Source organism: Pyrgilauda ruficollis, unplaced genomic scaffold (genome assembly GCF_017590135.1).
Source record: "Pyrgilauda ruficollis isolate IOZ18807 unplaced genomic scaffold, ASM1759013v1 scaffold19, whole genome shotgun sequence".
Lineage (NCBI taxonomy): Eukaryota > Metazoa > Chordata > Aves > Passeriformes > Passeridae > Pyrgilauda > Pyrgilauda ruficollis.
Window position 1 is genome coordinate 3973297 of NW_024518095.1, and position 25532 is coordinate 3998828.

The 25532-nt window shown below is 43.5% G+C and overlaps 1 protein-coding gene across 1 annotated transcript in view; it reads left to right on the forward strand.

Annotated features, from left to right (window-relative positions):
• Positions 1 to 3993: 3993 nt before the first annotated feature.
• SRGAP1 (SLIT-ROBO Rho GTPase activating protein 1) overlaps positions 3994 to 25532 on the forward strand; it is a 138875-nt gene continuing 117336 nt past the window's right edge. Inside the window, exon 1 of the mRNA XM_041465689.1 lies at positions 3994 to 4634. Coding sequence (XP_041321623.1) covers positions 4568 to 4634 — 67 coding nt within the window. The 5' untranslated portion in view covers positions 3994 to 4567. The remainder of the gene's footprint in view (positions 4635 to 25532) is intronic.

Sequence of the window (25532 nt, forward strand, 5' to 3'; positions counted from 1 at the left end):
TCTTATCAGTGACAAACATTTGAACAAGCTCTATGAATGGTGCTTCTTACTGATTTTTCAGTAACAATCAAATGTTTCATTGTTTCAATTAAAGCTTGGTCTTTCACTTAGAGACTTACTGTCCAATTGTAAAATGACTGATTGACTGCAATTACAAAGCAAGATGAATTATTTGTCTTCTTTTCAGACTAAAGAACATTAGTGTAGGGTTTTATTGTTTAAGGGGGTCAATGTGTTTCATTATGTACTCACAGAGAATAGCTCAATGATACTCCAGCAACCAGTTATATGGACTGTTTTTATTGGCAGCAGAAGAAACCAAATACTGCACAGCTTATCGGGCTGTAGAAATGAAATGCAATAATGAAGTTCTCAAGCAAGCAGAATCAAGCATACCTGTGTTATTCCCTTTTTGCACTAAGTGTATGAAGTATTGCAGGAACTGCTCTCTGTAGAAACATGTCTCTGTTCTATCATACATAATTCAGGTTTTCCAATTCCCCGGTGGAGTAGATTATCTAACTCCATACCCTGAGGTAGTCCACAAACCCTGCACCAGAACTGTATCACAACAGTACCGTACTACACTGCATTACTGATACAACAACATATGTGCTCTCCACCAGCTTTATCCTAATACTTTTTAAATGTCTGTAGCATTCTCCCTGAGAAGACCTGGATATGCTCTGCAAGCAGTAAATTAGAGTACACAGAACCCTGGATAAACATGATTTCTTGAGCATCATTCATGAGTGCACAGGGATTTATATAACATGACTGTTCCACAGCTCTAGCACTTGCTGCTCTCAAAATTCACGTGAACTCGGTGGGGATCTTTGGGAACAGGTCTCAAATGACGGGCATTTCTGTAATAATCTTCTGTGTCCTGTAAGTCACCTCAAACGTGGCATTGCAGAGCCCAGGCAGGGTCTGTTCCTGTGCAATCACCACCCTCACAATGGGATTGCAGGCTGTGTAAATCAGTGCGGAATTGAGTCTGGAGACTTGAGCTGCCATGAACATCTTAAAAGAAGATTACACCCATGTAATAACGCACAATCCTTTGCCAATCCCTAAAGAAGAGCAGGGCAGGGAGGGGGGGACGGGGCCTCGGTAAGCAGGGGGAGAACAGGGACAGGGGGCCAGAATCAGATTTCTCAGCCAGCTCAATCCTGGTTATCCTGGAGTCCAACCCTAACTCAGGGATCCAGAATCTCTGCAGCTCTAAGCCTGGTACACTCAAGCCTGCTGGGTCGCTGGCCCATCCTTCCTCAGTGGTCTTGCTACAGACACACAGCCCTGAGCTGAGTGGCTGAATACAGGGAGGTCAGTCTCCAGAGCCCAAAGGTGGTTTCTTCATCTTCTCAAGCAATAACATAATCTGTCCACAGCTTCTGTTTTGGCTCTGTGGAGCCAGGCTGATCCTCTGGATGTAGGATCTAGTGCAGAGGGAATGGATGGTGTCGGCATGGGCATTCAGCCTATCTCTGCACCATTCTTCTCACAGTCTTTCCAGCACAGGCTCAGTGGGGGCTGCATCCTTCAGGACTCAGGAGAGGACACACAGAACATTTCTACACCTTCAGCCACAGTTGGGCATGGTTTGCCCAACTTCAGCCAAGTTTGGGCATGCCCAAGTCCTAGGTAAGGGAGAAAGGGACTGGCTTGGCTGGAGGCGCCAGCCTGCAAAACCTCACACAGGATAGAAGGGGACTTGAGCATTGTTCCCTGTCCTGTTTGCTAAAACACAGCGCTCTGAAAGACCAGACAAGACTTACAGCTAATCTCCAGCTAGTGCCTTGTGTTCCCAGGGAACACAGCCCACTGTCTTGTAAATCAGCCAGTCCCCAGCCAAACAGATGGACTCAAACAGCCAGGAAGCAAGATGCTGGCATCAAAGGTTGAGATGAAAATCAAAGTGGTTGGGATTACAGAGATGACTGCTCTTTTGAGGCTGGGCTTCTTATTCAAGGGATGTAATTTGACTATCCAACCTAAATTTTTTAATTGGTTTTAGACAATAACCTCCTGTGCTAAGACAGTGTTAGGTGAACTGGATTGGGATCAGAGTGCATAAAGATTGCACTGGGAGGGCAAGATGAAGACATGTAATAAAATTACAGAGAACAAAACATGAAGATGGAAAAGGGAACAGGAATCCTGTTACCCTGATCCCCTAGCAGGAAGAACATGGTACTTAATGAAAGATGAACTGCAAAGGACAGATGTACACTTACTGCTGAAATGCAGAGGTGTGCAAGTGAGCAACTCTAACACCAAGGCAACCTGCTTATAAGAATATAAACACAAGCAAGAACGTCTGCATGAGTAGAGTTAACTGTGCCATTGCTCTCTGAGCAGCAGGTCCCCCCAGCACTCAAGCTCAAATCCCTTGAACTTTTCCAATTGCAGATCATCCCACAATTCACTTGTTTGTCCCAAAGAGTCAGGTCCTGGCAGTGTCAGAGCTAGCTGTCCAGGACAGGATCTCTGGGAACTTCCACCGCAAAAATTATACAGCCACTATCTTTGGAATTTTTGAAATTTTGACCTCCCTGCAGCTCAAAGTCTGAAGCTGTGCCCTGCATTGACGTTTGGCTTTGACCCATGAATGACAGCCACATTCTCTGTTCATCACAAGGCAGCAATGTCCATCACTCTGCTTTTTCAATGTGGTGGTTTTTTTTTTGTTGTTTTATTTTGTTTGTTTGTTTGTTTTGTTTGGTTTGGTTTTTTTCCCCAGAAAGCTCTTCTCTGGCAAAAGCAAAGTTTCAGAGCACCCAGGGGAAAAATGGGTTGTACAACCTGAGCCACACTTGAGCCCTTCTGCATCTCTAGCCTTGCAGCCAGGGACCTTAGAGAAGTGTGGCTACCAGCTCTGTGTACCACTGTGCTTGACTCCTGGCAGGCATGGTCTCAACTCACCTGCACAGCTGGCAGCCAGCTCTCATCCTCCACAGTCTCCAAGGGCTGAACCAAGTTCCAGCTCTTCAGGCAGAGGAGGCCGTCCCCACTGCAGCTGGAGGCACCCTGGACCAAGGGTATGCCAGGGTCACTTATGCCCTTTTGACAACTTGTCCCATGCTCCAAATTTCAGCTATTCCTGCCCTTCTGGATGATCTTCTTCCCATCTTCCGAGTCCCAGTTTTTTTGGCGAGGGCCGTGCACCGCTACTTGCTGGGCTGGAATCCATCCTTCCGAGGCTGACATTGAACATGACTGTCAGACAACAGGGCCAGCCCCGATGTGTGCCATGCACAGCAGCTCAAGGCAGCACCATTTTGAGTGGCCTCCTGCCCAGCTTTGCTTGTTTCCTGCAGGAGATGTGGGGAATGCCCCACACAGGCGCTCCTGCCCTCGAGAACAAGCTACATCCGCAGGAGAGCACCGAGCAGACAAAGCAGTGCAAGCAAGACCTGCCGTGCTGAGGGTGCAGCTCATCCCCTGGGTGCTGCCAAGCTCTAGCCCTCTGGGTCCGGGCCCCTATGCCCCCCACCGGTGCAGCCGTACCCTCTCTTCGGAGACACTGGGGAGACACATGGTGTCCCCAAAGGCTACTTGTCCCCTCCGGGCTCCCCCTCCCCGGGCGGCTTGGTGCTGACGGCAGCACGGGGCTTTAACTTTCCCTGCCGGATCAAGGGCCTTCTGTAACCGTATCGCGGCCTCACACCTCTGTCCCCCGAGAGCATCCGGCCACCATGTGCTAGATGGGGGCGGCGGGGCGGGGGTCTCTCTCCTCCCACCCGAGCCCGAGCCCCCAGGCCTGCTGGGCCTCCGGCTGCGGGCCGGCCGGGCAAGCGGGCGCTGCACCCACGGGTCCGGCCCCGGGCGGTGAGCGGCTGCCGGCGGGGCCACGGGGAAACGGAGGGGGCGGACAAGGCGGACGAGGACCGGAGGCGAGAGGGCAGGCAGGAAGGGAGGAGACAGCGGCGGGAGGGCGGGGAGAAGTTTATTCCCGGAGACACCTCTTCAGGGCGCGGCGGGGGAGCTGCCCCGAGCCGGCGACTGCTCGCCCCGCGAGGTTGGGACATGCGCCGCGGCGCTGCCGCCCGGGGTTAGTCACGGCGGGGCGCCGGCCCCGAGTTTTCAGCCAGACGAGAGCGGCGGCAGCTGTAACCAGTGTCTCTGGCGTACGGGCCGAGCGCGGCCGCCTGCCTCCCGCCCACCGCTCTCTCCCTGCTTCCCTTCCTCTCTCCCGGGTGCGTGCGGACAGATAACAATGGTGGGGCGCAGCCGCCGGGCCCCCGCCCTCGCCTAGTGGAAGCGAGTGCCCCGCGGCCGCTGCTCCGCCGCCCCGCCCTGCGGCGGCCCCGAGCCGCGGACCGCGTTGCTGCCGGCGGCGGTGCCGGGAGGCGATGGTGCCTGCGCCGGGGTTAGTCTGATCGCCGCTCCCCGCCTCGCCGCCTCCGGTGCCGGCGGCGCTCCCGCGGGGCCAGCGCCCGCCGCCTCCCCGGCTCGCTCGGGCGTGCGGCCGCCTGACACAACTTGGGAGCTCCTCCAGATAAACAAGAATAATTAGTGATAATAATTTAGAACAAGGCGGAGAAGCAGAAGAAGCGAGTGGATAATGTCAACCCCGAGCAGATTCAAAAAGGACAAAGAGATTATAGCGGAGTATGAAAGTCAAGTGAAAGGTAAGAGCGGGGAGGCAGCGGGAAAACCGCCGCGGGGGCCGGGCGTCCTGCCGGCCCCTTTCTCCGGCTGCCGGCCGAGCCGCCACCACCGGCGGGGCGGCCGGTCCCAGTTGCCCGAACTTCGGGCGGGAGGGAGCGGAGAGAGGGCGGCGGAGGCTTTTTCCCCGCCGCAGCGCTCCGATCGGCGCCGGTGGGTCCGAGGGTCCGGGCCGGACGGCAGCTGCGGCGGCTCTTCCCCGGCCGGGCACCTTCCCTTCCTCCACCGGCTTCGGTAACGCCCGGGGGGGTGGGGAGGGAAGGGGAAAGGGAGGACAAAAAAAAAAAAAAGCTTGTCAATTACTGGGGCGAGAGACAATGCTAAGCCTGCCCTTTCTTGAGGCACATGGCTGGTGTCTCCCACCCTCCCCTCAGGGCTGTAGTTTCTGTGCTGGGCTGTAGAAGATGGCTAATAAAGAATTACCCTTGAGTACTGAATGAGCCCATTCAGCCATCCCAGGAAGTATTTCAGCCTCGCATCGCCCGGTTGTATCGCATCCAACTATTGTGCCAAGGACAGAGCCGCCAGATCCTGGCTTGAGCCACCGGCGCTTCCAGACCCTCGAGTTTCCTCGCCTAGCGTTTTCCTTCTGGGAGTGTCTTGGGTGGAACGGAGATTGGGAAAGTAGCGACATGGCAGTGGGGTGTGGGTCTCTTGGTGCGCATCCTTTTGGGTGCTGTCGGGGAAAATATTGCACAATATATAAATTGTAATAAATCCAGGGATGGATGCGAACGTGAAACACGGCATTTAAAAAGCTATGCAACATCTGAACTCTCTGCTTTTTAAAATGATGCTGGTGTGCTCTTCACAGAGGTAGGGTGTTCCCTCCTTGATGCTGCCCAGAGTCTGCGATGTGCACAGACGGAGCATGTCCTCATGCAGGTCCGTGGGCTTCAGGAACAGCCTTCCTGCTCCATGCAGGCATGGGCTGGGGACCTTCTATATGAGGCATCTGGAACAGGGTGGGAGGGACCACTCCTCAGCTGTTGAAAGATTTATTGACTTTGTGTACTTGCACAATATATTTCCCTCTCACTTGATCCTATGACATCAATTTTTCAAGGCAATGCTTGTAGTTTTGTTGGGGTTTTTCCTCTTAAAAGTAAAGAGGTAATTTTTGAGTTTTTTCCTTCTTAAGCTTAACTTTCTGTGAAAATACCTGTCACTATTGAAAGTCTTTTTGTGTCCAGAAAAGGATCTGTGCTTAAAATCCGCCAAATAGGTGGGCAGTGAGGCAGTGAGGGGTCTGTGCTGGCAGGTGGGCCACGCTTCAAGTGTCTGTCTGACATGGGCAGGGCCAAGACAGTTCTCACATAGCTGGTGTATTCACTGCCATTGAGCCCTTGAAGGGCTGGCGCTTTTTCCTCTCTGGACAGGGTGCAGATTTGTCTTGGTCACTGAGCATAAAAAATGTTTGAGATCTTAAGCTCATTGCACAGTGTGCAGACTGTTCTTTGCCTCCTCCTAACTTGATTGTTAAAGGCTTAGCCTTTATTATCTGCAGCCAGTTGCTATATATGCCAGTCTTTTCTTTTGAATAATGAAGAAAAGATGCCATGCCCTTCAGCTACATCTATTGTATTGTTTCAAAAGACAATAAAGATGAAGGCATGAAGTTCTCTTGATAACCTGGCTCTCCTTTGGTGTCATGGTCCTCCATCATAATTGCAGAGGGAGGTGGCATTTGTAAATATAGCTTAATAGGAATTTTAACTTGCTTTGCTTCTTTGTGGTGGTCTGGGGTGTGTGCAGTCTGGTCCCACCCAACTGTCTTGCTGGAATTGTTGATCAGCAGCTGTTTGAAAGGTATGCTGGGCTAGATGCTTTTTCTTTAACCAGCAACACTACAATTGTATTTCAGATGGCAAGAATTGTCTGTGCTAAGATACAATCCTGCTTGACACCAGCTGTGATAGTATAAAAAAACAGTGATACCACTCTGTGATACCTTGAAAATCTTTTTGATATTGAGGGTTAAAGGCCTAAGAAATCAGCCCTAATTAGCCAGCAAGATAGCTTTAAGGGAATGTAAATTCAGGAAAGTCAGAACCCTATATACTGCTTGGAATTTCTTATATTAGGTTAGGAGAAAGGGTGTGGCCAAATTGCTTTTGCTGCCTGTGATTTCTGGTGTTTGCAATGGCTGGCTTATGTGTTTAGTTGCTGAAGGATGTGGACAGCTGGGAGCAGACTGGCCCTTTGGGGTCCTCTGGACAGGCGTGTGCACAGGAGTGCAGCAGCACGTACCTCCCGTACCTTGTCGTGAGATTGCACTGAGCACAAGCATTAGTGCTTCAGAAACCGCGCCACTGATGTGTGCAGTTGGAAACCCTGCCCTAAGATGTCTGAGTATTAATACTGAAGGAAGAGGGGCCTGCAGTGTACACGCCCTGTAGGGTATGTATGTGGTGCCATATTTGGAAATGAGGATTTGGTAGTGCCATTCTTCACATAGCTTTTCTGCTCTTAACTCCTCAAATAGGAAGCAGTAACAGATGTTAATTGTCGTGCCTGGTTCCTGGGTGGTGTAAACTGACATATTCTCCTTGGATTTTAGTATCACTAGATTGTCTATTGCTTTAGTAGAGGTCATGCAGGAACAGCAGAAAGTCTGTAAATGTTACCTGTTTGTTAAGCTGAAGTAAACAAAGTACTTCTGACTTGTTGGGTAGAGCGTTTTATTGCACCTTTTTTTGCAATATCCTTGTTCTTCAGTCTACCTTCTGTCAAGAACTGTCCCAGCTGAATCACTAAGGTAAGTGCGTTTACTTCCCTGCACATTGTATAGAAAGCAGAAGAATATTTCTTAAGGATGTTTTAATACTGAAGTTAGATCTGTCTAACTGGATACCTATACATGTTGTTTTGGGAAATGTAAGAATATTATAATGGCATAGGTACCTTACTTTGTAGACATAAAGGCACCTGGAAAGTAACATAACTAATAAAATATTCCTGGTCATCCACAGTATAAGTTGTATCTATGTTTTTCTGAAGAATGTGGTAATTTTATTTGCACTCTGAAGTTATTAGAGGTAGTTTTACCAACCTTGCAGCTGGGGTGGGGGATACAACTAGAGCTAGAAAGTGGAAGGAATACTTTTTAGATGAGCAACAGACTAGTGGTATAGTTATGAGCCAAGTATTAACTTTCTGCTGTATGACCCTATTAGACTAACAGACAGCATGGCTTAACTCAAGGCTCAGTTGCCTATAGTAGCCTATCTTACTTTTTGTATTCTGAGGGTCAGTGCTCCTTGGTACTGCTGATAATGTCAAGCAATGTCTATTGATAAAGTTACTGAGCAATTCATACTAGTGAAGAAATCATCCTCTGATGTCTTTGAGTGGGTGTCTTGAGTATGGTAAAGGGTGAGCTGGTGAGATCTTGAATACCTGACTCCCTCTGGAAATTTATCCTCTGAAAAATAAGTGTCTTGGAGGAGCAAGAGGATTAGGGATATACTGCTCCAGAGCTTTTCGATCATTAATGTTACACTGGCATGTTTGCCTTCTTAGGGCTTGTAACTGGCCTTCCATGGACAGGAGAAATGTGCTTTGACTAGGTGAGCATTGTACCGACTAATTATCAGGCCTGTCTATTCAGAGAGATCTCCGTATGGTGTGAACTGTTGAGAATCATTGCAGTTTAAGTCTCAGCCTTCTTACGCAACTGCATCTCTGACTGAAACGGCTGAGGGAAGAGCTGCTTAGATCCTTCCTATTTCCACCTTAATTTTTCATTTGGAATTGATCTACTGGAAATGCAAGCCCAAAAGCAGTTTGCAGAGGAAAAGACTTCCCCAAGATCAATATTTGCATGGTCTTCTTCAGAACAAAATACTCCTATTTTTCATCAGAAAGAACTTGGTAGCAGGCTGTATTACATTGCCTAACTAATTTTTATGGAAAACGAAAATTCTGAATTGTGGAGCTGAATTTCTACTTCACATTAAAACAACAACAGAAGCCTCTCTGAGAAAAGACTTGAGTTCTGAAGTACAAATTCGGCTGTTGTTTTAGTAAACTGATAGCTATTTTGAATAAAGTCTTTGTAATGAAACATTTGGTACCTTGGATGATGCCAGAATTCTTGAGGTTTGTTTTAAAAAAAGCTGATGAATAGATGCCAGTTTTCAAAGTTCAAGTTTATCAAGTGTGGTTTAGCAGAAATTTTTCTGGTCAAAGAACTTGACCGCACACAGTACTTTGTTTGATACAGGAAGGATATTGTTCTCCATGCTATTTTCCAGTTGGAGTTATGTTGTCTAATGAAGTTCCTTATCTTTTCCCCCACCATTTTCTCCCAGCTCTCTGATCCTTCCTTTCAGAGTACAAACTCCAGTTGCCCAGGTACATGTTAATGAGTTTGCCCAGGTAAATGTTAATGAGTTTGTAGTTGACTATGCAGCTGAAAGGGGTATCTGCAAGACAGTTCAGTCATAAACTGAACAGTTTTTTGGTTGGTTTTGGGTTTGGTTGGTTTTGGGTTTTGTCTTGTTCTGTTTGTTTGTTTTGTTTTTTAGTTAACCAGCATATTCAGTACTCTTACTCTTCCACAGCATTCTTGGAATGAAAACGAAGGGACTTGGTTTATTACTATGCTGTGTACCAAAGTATTTGGGTTATGGGGGAGCCCTACAAAATGCCTGCTTCCCAAAGGTCATGACTCAGGAACTTCAGAGGTTTTGGCTTCTTAGTCTTTCTATGTAATTAAAGAAAAAAACCCCACCTTTTCTTCATGTCTTTTTGAAAATACGACAAAGAGTCAGGAAAGTACACTTTTTTTCTTGGTTTGACCACACACTGTAGGTGCTGTGTTCCTGCAGCACAGTGAAACTACATTATTTTACTTGAATTTAAAGGTGAATGAAGTCTTGATTACTATAGCACACATGAAAAGATAGGTAGTGAATGGATTGTCTGAACAGTGTTTCTTTCTGGCAGTATGGCACTCATAATGCATATTTAATGCATATGTTTTGCAGATACACATTTTTGTTAGTCTCTAGCATGAAGTTTTAACTTGCCTCGGACTCTGAAGCAATTTGGAAACTTTTTATGATCACTTCTTTGAGGCTTTTTTTTTTTTCTTTGCCAAGCTTACTTTCTGTGCAGTTTTGCTGTTGCAGAGCAATGCTCTAAATCATGCTAAGGTCACTTAATTTCCTGCCATTATCTTTTATTGGTCACTTTTTAATGAACTGGAGTTCTAGTTGCTAATAAAATTAAACATAGCTTTGAAGTGGCTGCAGTAAGACAGAGTGGGATCCAAATTTCTTTCCATTTTCTGCTTCAGACTTTGCTTGTGTTAGGTTTTCCCTTTTGTTAACTGGGCTCTTTGTCAGTCAGAGGTGATGGATGATAGTGCTGGAAGAAAGTGGGTCAGCGCTGTTGAGATTGGATAAGAAATCCGCTCCTGACCATTACACAGCCTGTTAGAAATCACTGACCATGACTTGACAGTGCAGCATGTCTCATCTCTGCTTTGGACAGGGATGGACACGAGGGAGAGCAAAAATAGAGCCAGGCAGGTGTCAACACAAGCTCCTGTGTTACTTGTTCTTCCGTTTACCTTTTCTTTTCCCAATGCTTCCTACATCTACCTGTCATGCTATCCCACGTCTAACCTTTCTGGTGTCCCTAGTGGAAATCGCTGCTACCTTAATTTGTATTAATCCCTATTAGAGTCTAATCTACTCTTACAGCTTGGCTTTCACAGGGCAAAGTAGGCTTTGGAGTGTGGGGGCTTGTTTGTGTGTGAGCGATTAGGCTAAATGTGTAGCAGAGCTGCCTGTGCTCGGGGTGCTGCCGCCTCTGCTTCCTGCAGGGTTTAGTCTTAGGCAGCATTTCCTCTGTGGGTGCTTCTCCCAGCTCACCGTGTACGGACCCGACCCTTCCAGGGCTCTGCCCCGAACTGCGCTGGGAGCTGTGTGGGCCGATGCGATCGAGTGCTGGCCATCTCTGAGGCAAGGCTGGCTGACCTTGCGCTGTGCTGCTCAGTCTGGGAGCTGCAAGTCATGAACGGCCTCTTGTTCCTGAAGTTACTTCATCTTTTCTTTCCCCACTTTTTGTCTCTTGGGCACTGTGCCACACACCCTGAGGTTCAAGAGATTGTGGGTGTGGGTGTGTGTGTAGGTACATACACAGGGATGTGGAAGAAGAGCAACAGCTGAAAATTGGAGGCAGTGGTTGAAGGTGCAATGACTGGCATGGCTGCTTGTGTACCAGTAACAGGGATGAGGCTGGTGGGCTCTGCAGTAGCAGATACTTGGGATGAATCACAGAAGGCCATTGCTGAGAGCATGGGCCCATGTCTTGGGTAAGAGACAGAGCTGTCTGCACAGGAAGACTGCTTGCTGTGTATCTTTTACATTATGAAGGCTGTATCTGGCACCAAAACTAAAGAAGTTGGTTATCACTGCTTTTTCCTTTGTTTCCAAGACTTAAACAACTGCAGGCAGTTCTGGCAGTTTGTGTGGTGGCTTGGTCCTGTGGGAGTGCTCTAAGGCAAACAATTCACTTTGATCTGTTGTAATGGAGCCATAATCCTGAGGCACTACTTCCTCCGGAATCGACTGTTTTCTGCAGCTTGTGGAAGTCATCTTCTCATAGACATTGAAATGTGTCACAAGTGAGTTACAGCCACCTGGTAAGCTAAAGGTGTGTTACCTATGCTCTGCCCACTAATCCATCTTGTCCAGGCAAAGCACTCATATTCTCAAGCCATTTTCAGTTAATCTCAGTTTTGTAACTGATCAAGGAAGATCTCTTTAAGAACTCCTTCCCTCTCGTTTTTTCTCTTCTGTCACTATTTCTCAGGCATATACCTGTATGAATTTCAAGATGCAATATTCAGTCTTGCATTGTACAACATGCTGGAAACCTGAATTTTACCTAGAGGTGACTGATAAGTCCTGAGATTGAGATGTAATGTCATTGTGAAAAATGAAGAGCATTTTGGAAATATGTTTGGAAACAAATCTGATGTCCTGTTTCCAAGAATTGGCTTGTATGTGGGCCTGGCCATGACTTCATGTTATTCTTCTGTCTTCTCTGGAAGGTGTAAATGCTTGCTGTAGTTCATACTTGGCTCAATAAAATAATCCCAGCTTTAGGTGCATGTTAATGAGGTAGATGTTGCAGGTAGGAAGGGAAAACCCACTAAATACTCTAAGAAAATGTTGTGGAGAAAATGTATGCTTTATGATTTGACTCTTTAATAATCATATCTGTGAAATAAATTGAAGATGGTCTGTATTATTTACTCTAAACTCTATCCAGTGCAGGACAGTGCTATTGATCTGTCTTTAATGAAGTCTCTCCTAAGGTATATGGCTTCGTTATCTGTGTTTACTTTGATCATAGCATCTGGGAGGGTTGCTTTTAATTAAGGTGGTGAGAAGGAAAAAATACTTCTTCTTTGTCTATTTTTCTCAAAAAAGATTCAGTAGAACTTGCTTAGAAGTGTGATCATAGATTCGCCAGTTAGACTATTCCTGCTAACTTTGTTATGTTATCTATTATTGACCAATAAAACATGCTTTAGTTTCAGTTGCAGCCTCCTGAGGTTTTCCTTTATAGATGCAGAAGTGCTGACAAGCAGGCAAGGGAGTTGTATTAGCATATTAACCAAAACATTCTCAAAATACACTAGACCTAAGTGGCTTTTTTATTGTAAAATAGAAGTTACAAAAGTATAATTAGAACACTTATGGTGCAGTATTTCTTGTTAGCTATATTGGGAATAAAAAGCAAATGCAGCTGGCTTACTGGATGATGACTTCCAGGAAGTAATGATTGTAACCCTTTACATAATTAGCTGTTGTGGGAAACAAAACTGACTGGAGATTCATGTAAACTATCCAGACTCCTTAACTGACTCAGTGCTTACTCATCCAAATTACTCTGCATGTAAAATCTTCTAGCAGTTAGTTGGTGCTGTCTTTTGGGGGGAGTCTTTGAGTTGCTGCATGTTTCTTCCAGGGTGTCACAAACGGAGTGGTGTGCACTTTGGATTTGCTCAGTGTGTAAAAGTAAATAAGGAGAGAGACTGATCCCCTTTCACTTTGCAGTGTACATTCTTTCATGTGGTGAAAAGAAAGTAGTCTCTGCTGTTTTAGCCAGTTCCAGAGTATCTGCTTCCTGAAAATCAGAGGAATCTGTTCATGTTTACAAAGTACAGAGTACATCAGAAGTCTAATAAGATTCAGTGATAGCTCTTGTATGACTCTGTTCTTTCGACAGCGTATCTTTTTTCAAACCTTGCTGTTCTCTGCTTTTCACCTCTGATTCTTTTTTAAGCACAGAGAGGATAAACAATCTAAAGCATCAGGTCAGAGGCAAGATGAAATAAGTGTTCATTCAGTACCAAGATGAGCAGGCATCTCATCTGAAACTTTCTAACTCAACAGTTAAGTTATTGTTTTACACAGTAATGGAGAAATTGAAACAATTGCAAGTTACTTAATTGAATTTTTAAAATATAGATCAGGATGATCTGTTATTCTGCTTGTGCTACTAAAACCAAGAAAAACCACCCCAAAAGAGGGGTGGTGGCTTTTGTCATACGCTTCATACTGGTTTCTGTGACTAGTTGCTGTGACTAAGTTGCTAGGCATAAAGTTACTTTTATTTCTTTGAAAGTATTTCTGCAGGCATTCAAAAGGCATGCTAAAAAGAAAAAGTTCTTAACCCTTATCATAGCATTCTTACTACAGCAAGGTTGCTGTAAGTGGTTAGACAGTACAGCAAGCTCTACCTCTTGCAAATCACTGATTTGCTAATGAATAGAAATGAGAGTGTATAAGCTCTTGTCCATAGGTGCCTTGTGTATTTTGCAAATTGGTGTCTGCATTCTTGGCTTAAATAATACTAGTTTCTTGAGGAGCCAGCTGTGTAGCAGAAAGCTAGCTTTTGTGTGTGTTGGCATATGGATAACTGGTATATTTAAGAACTTGACAGCTATGATGTGCTTGCTGCCTAGCAGACTACTTGAGATAAGACCAATGTAATAGGGTTCTTTGTATTGTGTACCTTTTTTGGGGGCTGTCTTTATTTTGCCTTCCTAATTTCTAAATAACAGCGCATAAAATTAGTGAGATTCTTAATATAATGACAGAAAATAGAATCCAAATGTTGATCTGCTCAGATCCTTCAGCATTAAAATCACAGCCATGTGCAGAGTGGGAGAAGGTTCCCCTGTGCAGAAAAGATGAGGGAGCCGAGTGCAGGTAGCGAGTCCCCACCTGCTTAGGTGCTCCTCTCTTCCCAGGGTGCCGTGGAGGAGCCTGGTGGCAGCGAGCACTGTCGTGCATGCCCAGCATCACTTCTTCTGTGGCAGCCTGCGATGAGCGGTCTATGTGCATCTGCAGCTGAGCTCATCGGATTATTGTGGACTGTATTGTAATCCTATAATTGCCAGCCACTTCTGATGCCATGATATTGTAGTTGTGGGTCAGATTCTGTGCTTCGTAAGCAATATTCCCACTTTACATGTGGGATGGTGCAACAGACTATGCCTTGTGAAATTGATTGTGTGGCTTTAATGAGAAAAAAAAGCCTCACCTGTCTTACAGTAAAGATTTTCTTCCTTATATCTAATCTAAAGCTACTTTCTTTCAGTTCAAAGCCATTACCCATGCTTCTATGACTATATGCCTTTGTAAAAATTCTCTATCCAGCTCTCTTGTTCCCTCCTTTTAGTTACTGGCAGGCTGCTCTGACATCTCCCCGAGCCTTCTCTTCTTCAGACCAAACAGCACCAACTCTCTCAGCCTGTCCTCACAGGAAAGGTGCTCCAGATTCCCGATCATATTCATAGCCTTGCTCTGGACTTGCTCCAGCAGGTCCCCATCCTTCTTATGTTGGTGGCCCCAGAGCAGGATGCAGCCCTCCAGGTGAGGTCTCACCGGAGCAGAGTAGAGGGGAAGCATCATCTCCCTTGGCACACTGGTCATGCTCCTTTTGACGCAGCCCAGGATGTGTTTGGTGTTCTGGGCTGCAAACATGCATTCCCAGATCACGTTGAGCTTCTTGTCAACCAGCGTGCCCAAGTCCTTCTCAGGGTTGCTCTCAGTCCATTTTCTGCTCAATCTGTGTTTGTCCTTAGGATTATCCTGACCTACATGCAGGACCTTACACTTGGCCTTGTTGAACTTCATGAGGTTTGCAGGGGCCCACCTTTCAGGCCAATCTAGGTGCCTCTAGATGCCATCACTTCCTTCCACGTCAACCACACCATACAGCTTGGTGTCATTTGCAAACTTGCTGAGTGCATTCAAACCCGTTTTCTGTGTCACCAGTAAAGATGTCTAAAAGCCCTGGTCCCAGTACAAACCCCTGAGGAGCACAACTCAGTGCCTCTGGTTTCCATTTGGATGTTGAGCTGTTGACCACAACTCTTTGAGTGAGACTATCTAGCCAATTCCTTATTGACCAAGTGGTCCATATGTCATATCCATGTGGCTCCAGGTTAGAGATAAGGATGTCTTGTGGGATAGCATCAAGTGCTTTACACAAGCCAAGGTATGTGACATATTGCTCTTCCCTTATCCTCTAGTGCTGTAACCTGCATTACAGAAGACCACCAAATTTCTCAGGTACAGTTGGCCCTTAAAATGTCATGTTCACCTGTCACAGTATTTTCCACCTGCCTTAGCATAACTTCAAGGAGGATCTACTGCGTGATCTGGCTGAGCACTGAGGAGAGACTCACATCTCTGGGAAACCTTTCTGGACAACCATAGTGTTGAGCAAGAACCCTCTTTTACATATCAAAATGGAAAAAAATCAGTGGAAATAACAGCCAAAGTGTAATTCCTCCAATATATATTCCCTGACAAGCCAACTAGTGGGTTGCTGGTGAGAGGGTATGGGTGTTAAGAGGGACTGTTCAATGAGATTGCAAGCACATGCTTTGATAGTGGCCTGCTTGGCAGTTCAAAATAGCTCTATGTTGTTCCCTGCTGCTTCCAAGATGGCCTGTGTAATTGTGGGTGGAGGGCTACTGGGGTCTCTGCTCAGGCCTAAGAGGACAGACTTTCAGGCTACAGTAGCAGTTTTCAGTCTTCCATGGAGGCTCAAAGAGGCTTAGGGTGTAAAATATCCCATGGGATGAAATTCATAAAAGAGCTCTAGCTTGTGTTTGCCTTTCAGATGCCACATTTAGTTTGGTTGCTGCCACGCTTCTGAGGCGTTGGTATGTTTGTGTGATTGCACATATTGGCCTACGTGTTTATTCTGTAGTATAGTTTGAAATGCAGCATCTCTAATATTTATAGACCACAAACTGCCTTGCCTGCAGCTGGCAGAGACAAAGTGCCAGCCTCATCCATGCTGATGTCATCTGAGTTGCCACCAGAGTAGACCTAAAAATGTTGCTTTTTCTGCTGAGCTATGTGAGGATATGTATGAAATTGCGGCATCAGGAATCTGATCAGTGCATCCTTCCTAGGGATCACAGCATTTGCGTGAATTCAGTTCCATATTTTGCTACCTTTTTCTTACTCAAAATTGAGTCTTGAGTACAGATCTCCCACCTTGCAAATGATTGCTCTGAGAACTAAGGAACTGAGTATTCTTGGACAAGTCTCCCTGGTTTCTTGTTTGTTGAAGCTCTCAAGCTCTTTCCTAGACTTAATGAATATTTAATTATTTACAGGGTGATTATGAATCCATTGCCTGGTAGTTAGAGCAGGCACCAGAGAGATAGGGTTCTCTATGAATTCCAGCAAGAGTGTGTTCCTGCTCTGCTTTTTTAAAGAAATGGAGGAGGACTGTAGGATTGAGATAATTATGTGACCATTCTAAATTAAGAATACTTACTTTATTAGTCTGGAGGGGGGACTGTTCAGAGGCTCCCTTATTTATTTGTCACAGTATACAGAAAAAAACACAGCTCTTTCCTTTGTAATGATTTCTGATCTTAAAGCCCTTACAGGATTTGCACCAATTTTTGGTAGCTTGTCTCTAGTTTTGCAGATAATCTGTGAAAGAACTGTTTGCTCAGCATTATTTTAAACGTTCACAGATGAATGTCTGTTTGCCTGAACCTTTGCTTTCTGCAGCACTCCCTGCATACAGCAGTCAGTCCTCTGTCCCATGGCAATTCTGGACCCCAGGTGCCTGAGTTGCAGATTCACAACAGTTTTGTTTTTTTTTTTTTTTTGCAGCCAGAATAATCTTACTCAGCAAATATTCCTGATTTATTTCATATCAGTGAAGAGTTGGGTTTGGGGTTTTGTTTTGTGTGGGGTTTTGGGGGTTTTTTTGCAGGCAGAAAAATTACTTCAACTGATGTTTAAGGAGGAAAGAAGGGCAGTTGATCTGCAAATATTACCAAGGCAAACCTGCAGGTTTTAGTCAAATAACAGTGAATGTTTTGGGGTTTAGTGACTAGAGATGATTACTGTGCATTAATATATCTGTAAGGAGGAAAAATGAAGAACTTTTTATCAGTCATGACAGCTGATCGGGTTATTTCCTTTGCAGAGCTGTTTTGTAAGGCAGCAGACAGTCCTTCAAGAAGCCAATCTACTTGTTACTGATTTGGGGCTTTACTTTGGCGTATTAACGGGGTTGTTCTTTACTTCTACTGCTGCAGCTATATATGGTGAGGTCAGGTTGTTTGAACAGCTGTATGCAAAGTGCCATAGCTGAGAATCAGGCAAGAAGATGGAAATGTCTTTTGCACTTAATTTAAAAGTGGATTTAAGACGATCCTTCAGGTGTGGTTCTGAACTTGTGCACTGGCGTGTTTTTCATTGGAAAGGACAGTTTAGTTCTGTTCTGCACTCCATTCAGTTATCTGATAATTTATGTAACTATTCATGTGATAATTTTTTTTTAATTGTAATTGACTGTTGAGTTAAATAGCTAATGCATCATGAATTAGTAGCACTTCCTACTGAATAAGAGTATGCTTATAATTGTATTGAAGATACTTTAAATAAGGAGATTGCATGTATGTGAAGACTTAATAGAAATTTTAGTTCCCTAACTATTTACATGTAATCTGTTGGTTTTTTAGTTGTAATATCTGACTTGGAAATCACATGCTGTTCACATTATGTGGATTTGGTTTTGCTTAACATTGTGTTAAGATATTTGGAAATAGATTTAATTTAGTTGCCTTTTTTGCTTCCATCTCTGGAATTACTTTTTTTCTCAGTTTGTTAACTATCAGTAGTGTGGGAGATCATGGGATTAGCTATGATCACTGAAAACTCCATCTTACATGTAGGTCTGTCGCAAGATGCTCTGGAAAAGAGCTTCTTAGTTTACAACTTAAACCCTGTGTAGTGCAGTGGGAATTCAGGCCTGTTGCTAGGATCATACAGGCCATTATTCCTATTACAGTGTGTTTATAACCTTGGAATTACCCCTTTGAATCTCATCAGAAGAGTCTGTGATTTTGGGAAGACATACGTCTTGTATAGTTGTTGTGCAAACAAACCTGACTTAGTGAAAAAAACAAAAGCTTTCAGGCTCTCCTACATCAGGGTTAAGACTCTGCTCTAACTTAATGTAAGAGGATTTAATTTAAAGTGAGGAGATCGCTTAATTCCAGGTGACTGAACAGACTGCCAAGAGTCTCCTTATGTGTAGTGAAGGTAGATGTACTTGAACCAAAAATTGAGTACCAAGTTCCTTGTTCACAACATTAAATAAATATTGATGAAACAAACTGGTGTTTTTCTTCAGGAATTTATTTTTCCTGTAATGGGTAATATTTTTGCCCAGTCTGGTATTTAGGTGGTTTCCTAAGCAATGAGGTGTGCTTTGCTGAAGCAGTGCTGCATGTGGATGGTGTGGAACTGGCACTGGTAGGTGCTGAGGAAACTTCTCCGTTGTGTAAAAACACGTCAGTGCTTTCTAATGTGTCTTGGCTACAGGAAGAGCTCGAGACCCACTGCAGTAAAATTTCAGTCAGTTAATGGAATAGGCTTTGAATGCATTCAGTGCACTGAATAGTTGCTAACTAAGGCAGGGTTGGAGGGATGAATGAAGTGGTACTGCTTTTACAAGCAGAATAGTTGCTATGTGTCCTGTTAGGACAGCCTTGCTTACTTCACGTACATCAATTTGTTGATCTGACTGGAGCTCTTTACCTTCCTAGGGCTATTAATCTCCATAATGTCTGAAGAATTTGCCTTAATTTTGGCATGGGAATGTGCCAAACGAATACAACAATGAGTCATCATTTTTGTAGTAGGGCATTCAGACCTAGTCCCACAGTCAATGTGTCTGGCTGATACTTGCCTGAGAACTTGCAGGATCTGATCCATGCTTTTGGAATCCTGACTTCTTAAGTGTAGGAGAGACTGTTCTGAAACAAAGGAAATATAATGCAGAATATACTGAAGCAAAGCAATAACTGTCACTTGAATCAGATGCAATTCATAAAATAAAATTAGTGTAGGTTGTAGCTGGGATTATGCATACGTTACAGAATGTTTCAGTGGTACTCAAGATGCCTTGTGAAAATGGTAGCAGTGATGTTTTCAAGTTACTGACAGTTACTTCCTTTTTTGCAAATGGCTAAACTAAAGCATGGCACTTCTAAAATTTATTGGAGGCACTGAATTGTGGAGGTAATGGAGAATGATGTGAATGTCACTTTCATGTCTGCACTATAAAATGCAAAAGCACAAACATAGTAACCACAAGGCTCTTTTTGATGTTTTAATCTTTTAAACCTTTGAAATGGTGGTGTGCTTGAAAGGGCTTCTAAATCCATTGGTTAGTCTGTGCTGTCTTGTATTGTGTTCAAAATCATAGCAGATAAAGGAAGAGTGATCAGAAAGCTTAATGCAGTCAGAGCGTCACGACCTGTTATGTAAAGCAACATTTGGCAGGGCCTTCCCAGCTGCTGTAAATGAATGTTAACGGCATTTTATCATCTGCTTTCACTGTCTTTATTACATAATCTGAATATTTATGACCCTATTAATATGTTTAGCCTTGAAATTGCAATATTGAAGGAATGAATGTTCCACTGAATATTGAACAACAAGAATGATTTTATTTTTGCCTCGAACAAAAGTTGTGTTGGTATTAAAAAGCTTTGAATTCATATTTCAGATAAGTTTACTGAGTTTCTTTACAGGTATATATTATTTATTCCGTAAATTATGCATTTCTCTGAACATTGTCGTAAGAAAAGTATCTTGGTGATAGAATTGCGTTGCTGACCATGATGGGTCTATGTTTATATGAAATACAGAGCACTAATGTGAAAATGATGACTTTTGTTACCTGTAATGCAAGTCCTTGAATGCATTGTGATGATACTCTGTGGCCTTGAACAAACATAGCCAAGCTAGACCAGATCCAGGCTATCAGAATCACTTCTGCCAAGAGAGCTGTTCCAGGTGGGATTCTGGGGCAAGCTGTGGGCCTAGTTATCACTACAAGGGTTTTGTGTGGGTGGGGCTTTTTTTATTGCTTTGTTGGTTGGGGTTTTTTTATAACCCAAATCTTACTTTCTACTGCACTTCCTCACAAGCATGCATGCCCTCCCTCTGTTGTGACTAGCTATACTGTTGTCTTCAGACCTGAAATGCATATCACATAATTAGGGGGTGTGTGTACCACATTGCATAACTGGGGAATGGTTGCAGATGCTGTCTCACTACCGAATGCACACTTGCTTGTATCGTGATTGTACTTGAAATTACGTGTAGGATGGTAATATGCTTGGTCAGAAGATGAATGAGGAGCTGTAAATCATTTCCCTTGGGAGCCTTTTCGGTTATGTTATGTCCCCAAACAGAACTGAACATCAGCATTTCAACAGTCATCTGCAAATTTCTAACAAGGTGGTGTGTTCAGTAAGTGGCTCTCACTGATGGAGTTTACAAGTGACATTGATATTGTGATTCTTTACCATCCTGCAGGCTAAATAGCTCAGTTGGCTGCAGGCTCATATTTGCAGATTGTCTACAACCATCCAAAGTGGAAAACGAAATTTTGCATCTGAGTGAAATTAAGTTCTTGGTCACTTTTATCTTTAAGTGCAAAATCTATAGCCTGTGTGAAAGCTGCTGTCCTAAATGTCTTCATACTGATTGCTAGGGCTAGAGTTGGAGAGATGCAGATGTTTGTGGAGGTAGGTCCCTTTTGTTTCTAAAGGTCTCATGGGTGTAGTGCAAATCCTGTGGTGTGTTGTGACACTATATCTAACTGTGAGTAACTTTGACTCATAATGGTCTGTACTTCCACCCTCTCCACAGTCAAACCTTATGAACTGGTACAGGAGGCAGCTGCACATGACTGTAAGTGTACAAATTCTTAAAAATGTGAAGATAAGTGGTTACAGGGTATGGAGTGTTAGAATCAGGAAGTAAGTTTAGATTAACACATATTTTTTAACAGTATTTTATCCCCAAGCAAGATTGTTATAGTTACTGCAGAACTCCAAATGGGCTCTCTTCCCTTGTGGGGATTAGAGATTTAAATATGTGTTGTTCTTCTGGGCAATAGTATTGAGCAGTCAAGTAAGGTTCATAATAGAACAAGGAAGCCTTTAATTAGGACAGGAGTTTCAATTGCATTCTTTTTTGCTTTGTGTAAGAAAAACTTGCACTAAATCAGATAAATAAAACAATAGAGGGGTGAAGGAAGTTTGGAAGAAGCACATCCATTTACAAAGTCAAGTGCCGAGTTTACAATAAACCAGTAGTTTTTATTTGGGAAACTCTTAAAATATGATTTGCCTTCTCCCAATCCCTGAGCATCTGAGTCAAGATATTTTAAGATGTTTTTCAGGTTATTCAGTGGTTTGGGGATTTCTTGCTATCTTTGGTTTTTCTATCCAGGAGTGGGCATTGCAATGTAAATTTAATAGCAATGTTTACATGGTTCTAATATGTTTGGTTAGGTTGGTACATGCATTGTAATTGCATTCTTCCCTTACTCAGCTTTGTACTTACTTTTTGTGGCCTAAATACAATGCAGTATTTCCTTTAAGCGTAAAGAATGAGAATTAATCTTTTGCATAAAGAATGATAATTAATCTTTTCTGGTAGGTTCTGGGGTGTACATTGCTTTGTGTTGTTGAGGTCTTGAAGTCAGTAACCTTCTCTACAGCCTCAGCAAGTTGCCAGTGTGCAATAAATTATAACTGGCAATTTTAAGGAATAATATCTAGTAGCTTCAAGGGTTCCTTAATTTGTTTCTGAAATTACCTCTGGCAAAAAAATCCCAACAAACTAGTCTCCTCTGTCCCATCAGACACTGCTAAGAGGAAGCCTAGCAGGTTTGAAGCTGTCTTTTCTTTGCACTGGCTTATTTAATGTTTACTGGCTTATTATGTGTGATGAGGCAATGGAATAATCTGTCTTAAATTAGTTTTTTAAAGGAAAAGCTCAAAAAGATGGTGGTGGTGAATTTGGTCATCTGTCTTATGCCTGTCCTCTGCAGTTTAAATGCCAAATCCAACAATGACAAAAGACTGCCGTTGTCTGGGAAACGATTGATTCTACTCCTTGTTTGGATAGAAGAGCTCTCAGACATGGCTCAAGGTAGCATATTTCCCTAATTACCTATCACTTTGGGTATTTTACAGCCTTCTTCTCAGTCCTATCAGGAGAACACTTTTCAGAGCAAAATTCATGTCCCTTTAAAGAACCTAAGCAAATTGCTAAATTTTGAAGAAAGCAGCTGTTGATTTCATTGGACTTTGGGAAAGAAAGGGCAGAGCCCTTTATGTTAAATAACTGACGTGATCTTTGCTCAAAATTTTGTTTTGTGGAATGCTCTAAAAAAATGTTCCAGTTTTACTGTGTGAGTGGTAAACTCCACTTTAAGTGCAGACCAGCATCTCAGTTGTGGAGGTGCAAAGAATACTTCATAGTACCAGTATACTTGAAACTTACTGGAATCTCCTGCCATTACCCTCATCTTGCATCCCCTTAAGTGCATCCCATATGAGTAATTTATTTGCCAAGTAAAGGTATTGTACTCCCTCCCCTTCCTCAGCTGGCATTTGGGATTCTTTACCAGGAAGGAGGGACAGGGACATTGTGTTGCATTTATAGAATGTGCTACTAAATGGCTCTTCCTGTTGCCTGACTTGATCATGACTGGTTCTTGTTTGTCACAAGGATCAGTACAGTAAATTTATGTAAGGGTGGTTTTAGTAATCTGAGAGTGGAGATTCAAAAAGGTCTTTTTTCCCCCCCCCCCGAATATCAAATAGTGTCTGTTTCCTCTTGTTCTTTCAGTGGGCATTGCTGAGAAGGGTCTGGCTCCATCTTCTCTCTTCCTTTCCCCTGTTCTCCATTGTTAAGATCCACTTTGAATCTTTTATTTGAATAATTTCTTCAGGATGAAAATTGCTCTAGTGCTTTAATAATTTTTGTGGTTCTTTGCTGAACTCACTCAAGTACTCCCATTGGAGTGGACAGCCCAGAACTGGACACAGCAGTGCAGATGAGATCTTACCAGTTTTGAGTCGAGACAGAAAATCCTCCTCTACCTGCTGGCAGTGCTTTCCTAGTGCAACCTAGTGCTGGCTTTCTTTGCCACAAGGACACATTGTGGGCTCATGTTTAACTTGGTGTTCATTATGACTTTTTTGGTCAAGCTGTTTGCAGCCTGTACTGTGTGCTGGTGCCTGCACGTGCAGAACTTCGAACTTCCCTTTGGTAAATGTTATGAGGTTCACATCTGTCCATTTGTTCAGCCTATTGAGGTCCTTTTGAATGGAAGTTGATTCAACCATATGCTGTATCAACTTGCTCTTCTCAGTTTTGTATTATTTGTAGGCTTGCTGAGGGTGTTCTCTGACCAATGATCTAGGTCATTAATGAAGATGTTAAGAGTAGTGGCCCACAGTATCAGCCCCTGGGGTATGCCAGTTATGACTGGCTGCTAGCTGGACTTTGTTTTGCTGATTATAAATCTTTGAGATTGACAGTTCAGTCAACTTTCAGTCCACCCCAATGCTTGTTCCTCTAGCTTATATCAGTTTTTCCGTGAGGATGTTGTAGGGGAACAGTGCTGAAAGCCTTACTAAAATCAAGATAGACAATATTCTGTGTTCTTCTCTCCTCTGCAAGGAGAATCATCTAATTGTAGAAGGTTATCAGGTTAGTCAATCCCGATTTTCTTAAATAATTGCATACTGACCATTTGAGATCACCTTCCTGTCCTTAACATGTTTGGAAAGTATTTCCAGAATTACTTTGTTTTTCACCTTCCCTGGGATCCTGGTGAAATTGGCTGAATTTTAGTTCTTGGATCTTTTTTTTTTCTCTCTTGAGTATAAGAGTTGCCTTTGCTTTTCTCTTGTCCCGAGGAGCCTTTCCCAATAGTTAAGACCTTGTGAAGATATTCCAGAATTGCCTTGTAATAGTGTTAACCAGCTCTCAGCATTCATGGATATATATGTTCCATCAGTTCTAGTGGACTTAAGTATGTCCAGTTTGTATGTTTGCTAGACTAATTCACTTGTACCAAAGATAAGTCATGCTTGCTCCTGACTTTCAGGAGGTTTCAGGAACCTGAGAATGCCAAAGCCAAATCTTTGCCACTCAAGTCCAAAGCAAAAGTGCTGTTGAACATCTTTGCGTTTTCTCTGTCCTTAGTCACCGTGTTCTCTGCTTTGTTCAGCAGTGGTCCCACATTTTTCCCTCATCTTCCTTTTGTTGCTGATATACCTGCAGAAGCCCTTCTTGTTGTCCTGCATGTCCCTAGCCATATGCAATATCAGACAGGCTTTGGCTTTCCTAATTTTCTCCTTGTATTCTTGGATGGTGTCTTTGTATTTTTCCTGGACTGCCTATCCCTGGCGCTTCCTCTCATATGCCTCCTTCTTATGTTTGAGTTTTGTCAAGACCTCCTTGTTCATCTATTTAGCCTTCCTGCCACTCTTGCTTGATGTTCTGCTCACCAGGGCAGACCATCCTTGAACTTGGAGGAGGTGATCCTTGAGAACCAACCAGTTGAACTGCTGATAGCAAGTGCCTGGACAGACCAGAGTCTGCTCTCCTGAGGTCCAGGGCTGTTGTTCTGCTATTTGTTTCATTCCTTCCTCATACCATCCTGAATTCCATCATCTCATGGTCATTGCAGCCATGACTGCTCCAGCTTTCACATTCCTGGCCATTTTTTTTCTGATTTGTAAGTAGGAGCTTGAACAGAGCATCTTCCTGTATTGTTTCCTTAATCACCTATGTCAGGAGGCTGTTATCAGGATGCTCCAGAGACCTCCTGGATTGCTTGTGCTTGCCCTTCCAGCAGGACTGTTGTTTATAAAACTTCCTGTGACTGCTCTTCAAGTAATGTGTGCAGCTTAGGAGCTTTTGTTTATTTGGTTGTTTTTCCCTAGATCCAGTATAAATCAGTTTCTCACCTTGATCCAGATGGGACAGATCACATGATGAGGCTGTACCGGCAGTGAATGTGTACTTATGATGGATGGATTTCTGGAGCTTATTAACAAAATTTCATACAACTTAGGTTACATAATTAAATCAACCAGGAAAATATGAGTATATAGCTATTAAAGCTATATACTGCACTGATACTACGGGTCTTTGTGAATTAACTTTTTGGTTAAGCAGTAACTTTATAAACTTTTTAAACCAATCTTGCACTGAGTAATTTTAGAATAAATTCTGTAGGGTGGATTTAGTTCAAGAATGTCCTAGGTTAGTGACACATGCTGGCTATAGTATTTGCAAGAATTTTTTCCATGGACAACTGCAAAAAAAAAAAAAAGAGGTGCATCTTCCATCTTAATTGAACCCTTGAAATTTGTGCCTACAAATCAAATGAAAATTGAAACTAGATGTCTTGTCAGCAAATTGCAAGCTATCAGTCACAGTTATAGATGAAAGCTAGCACGACCT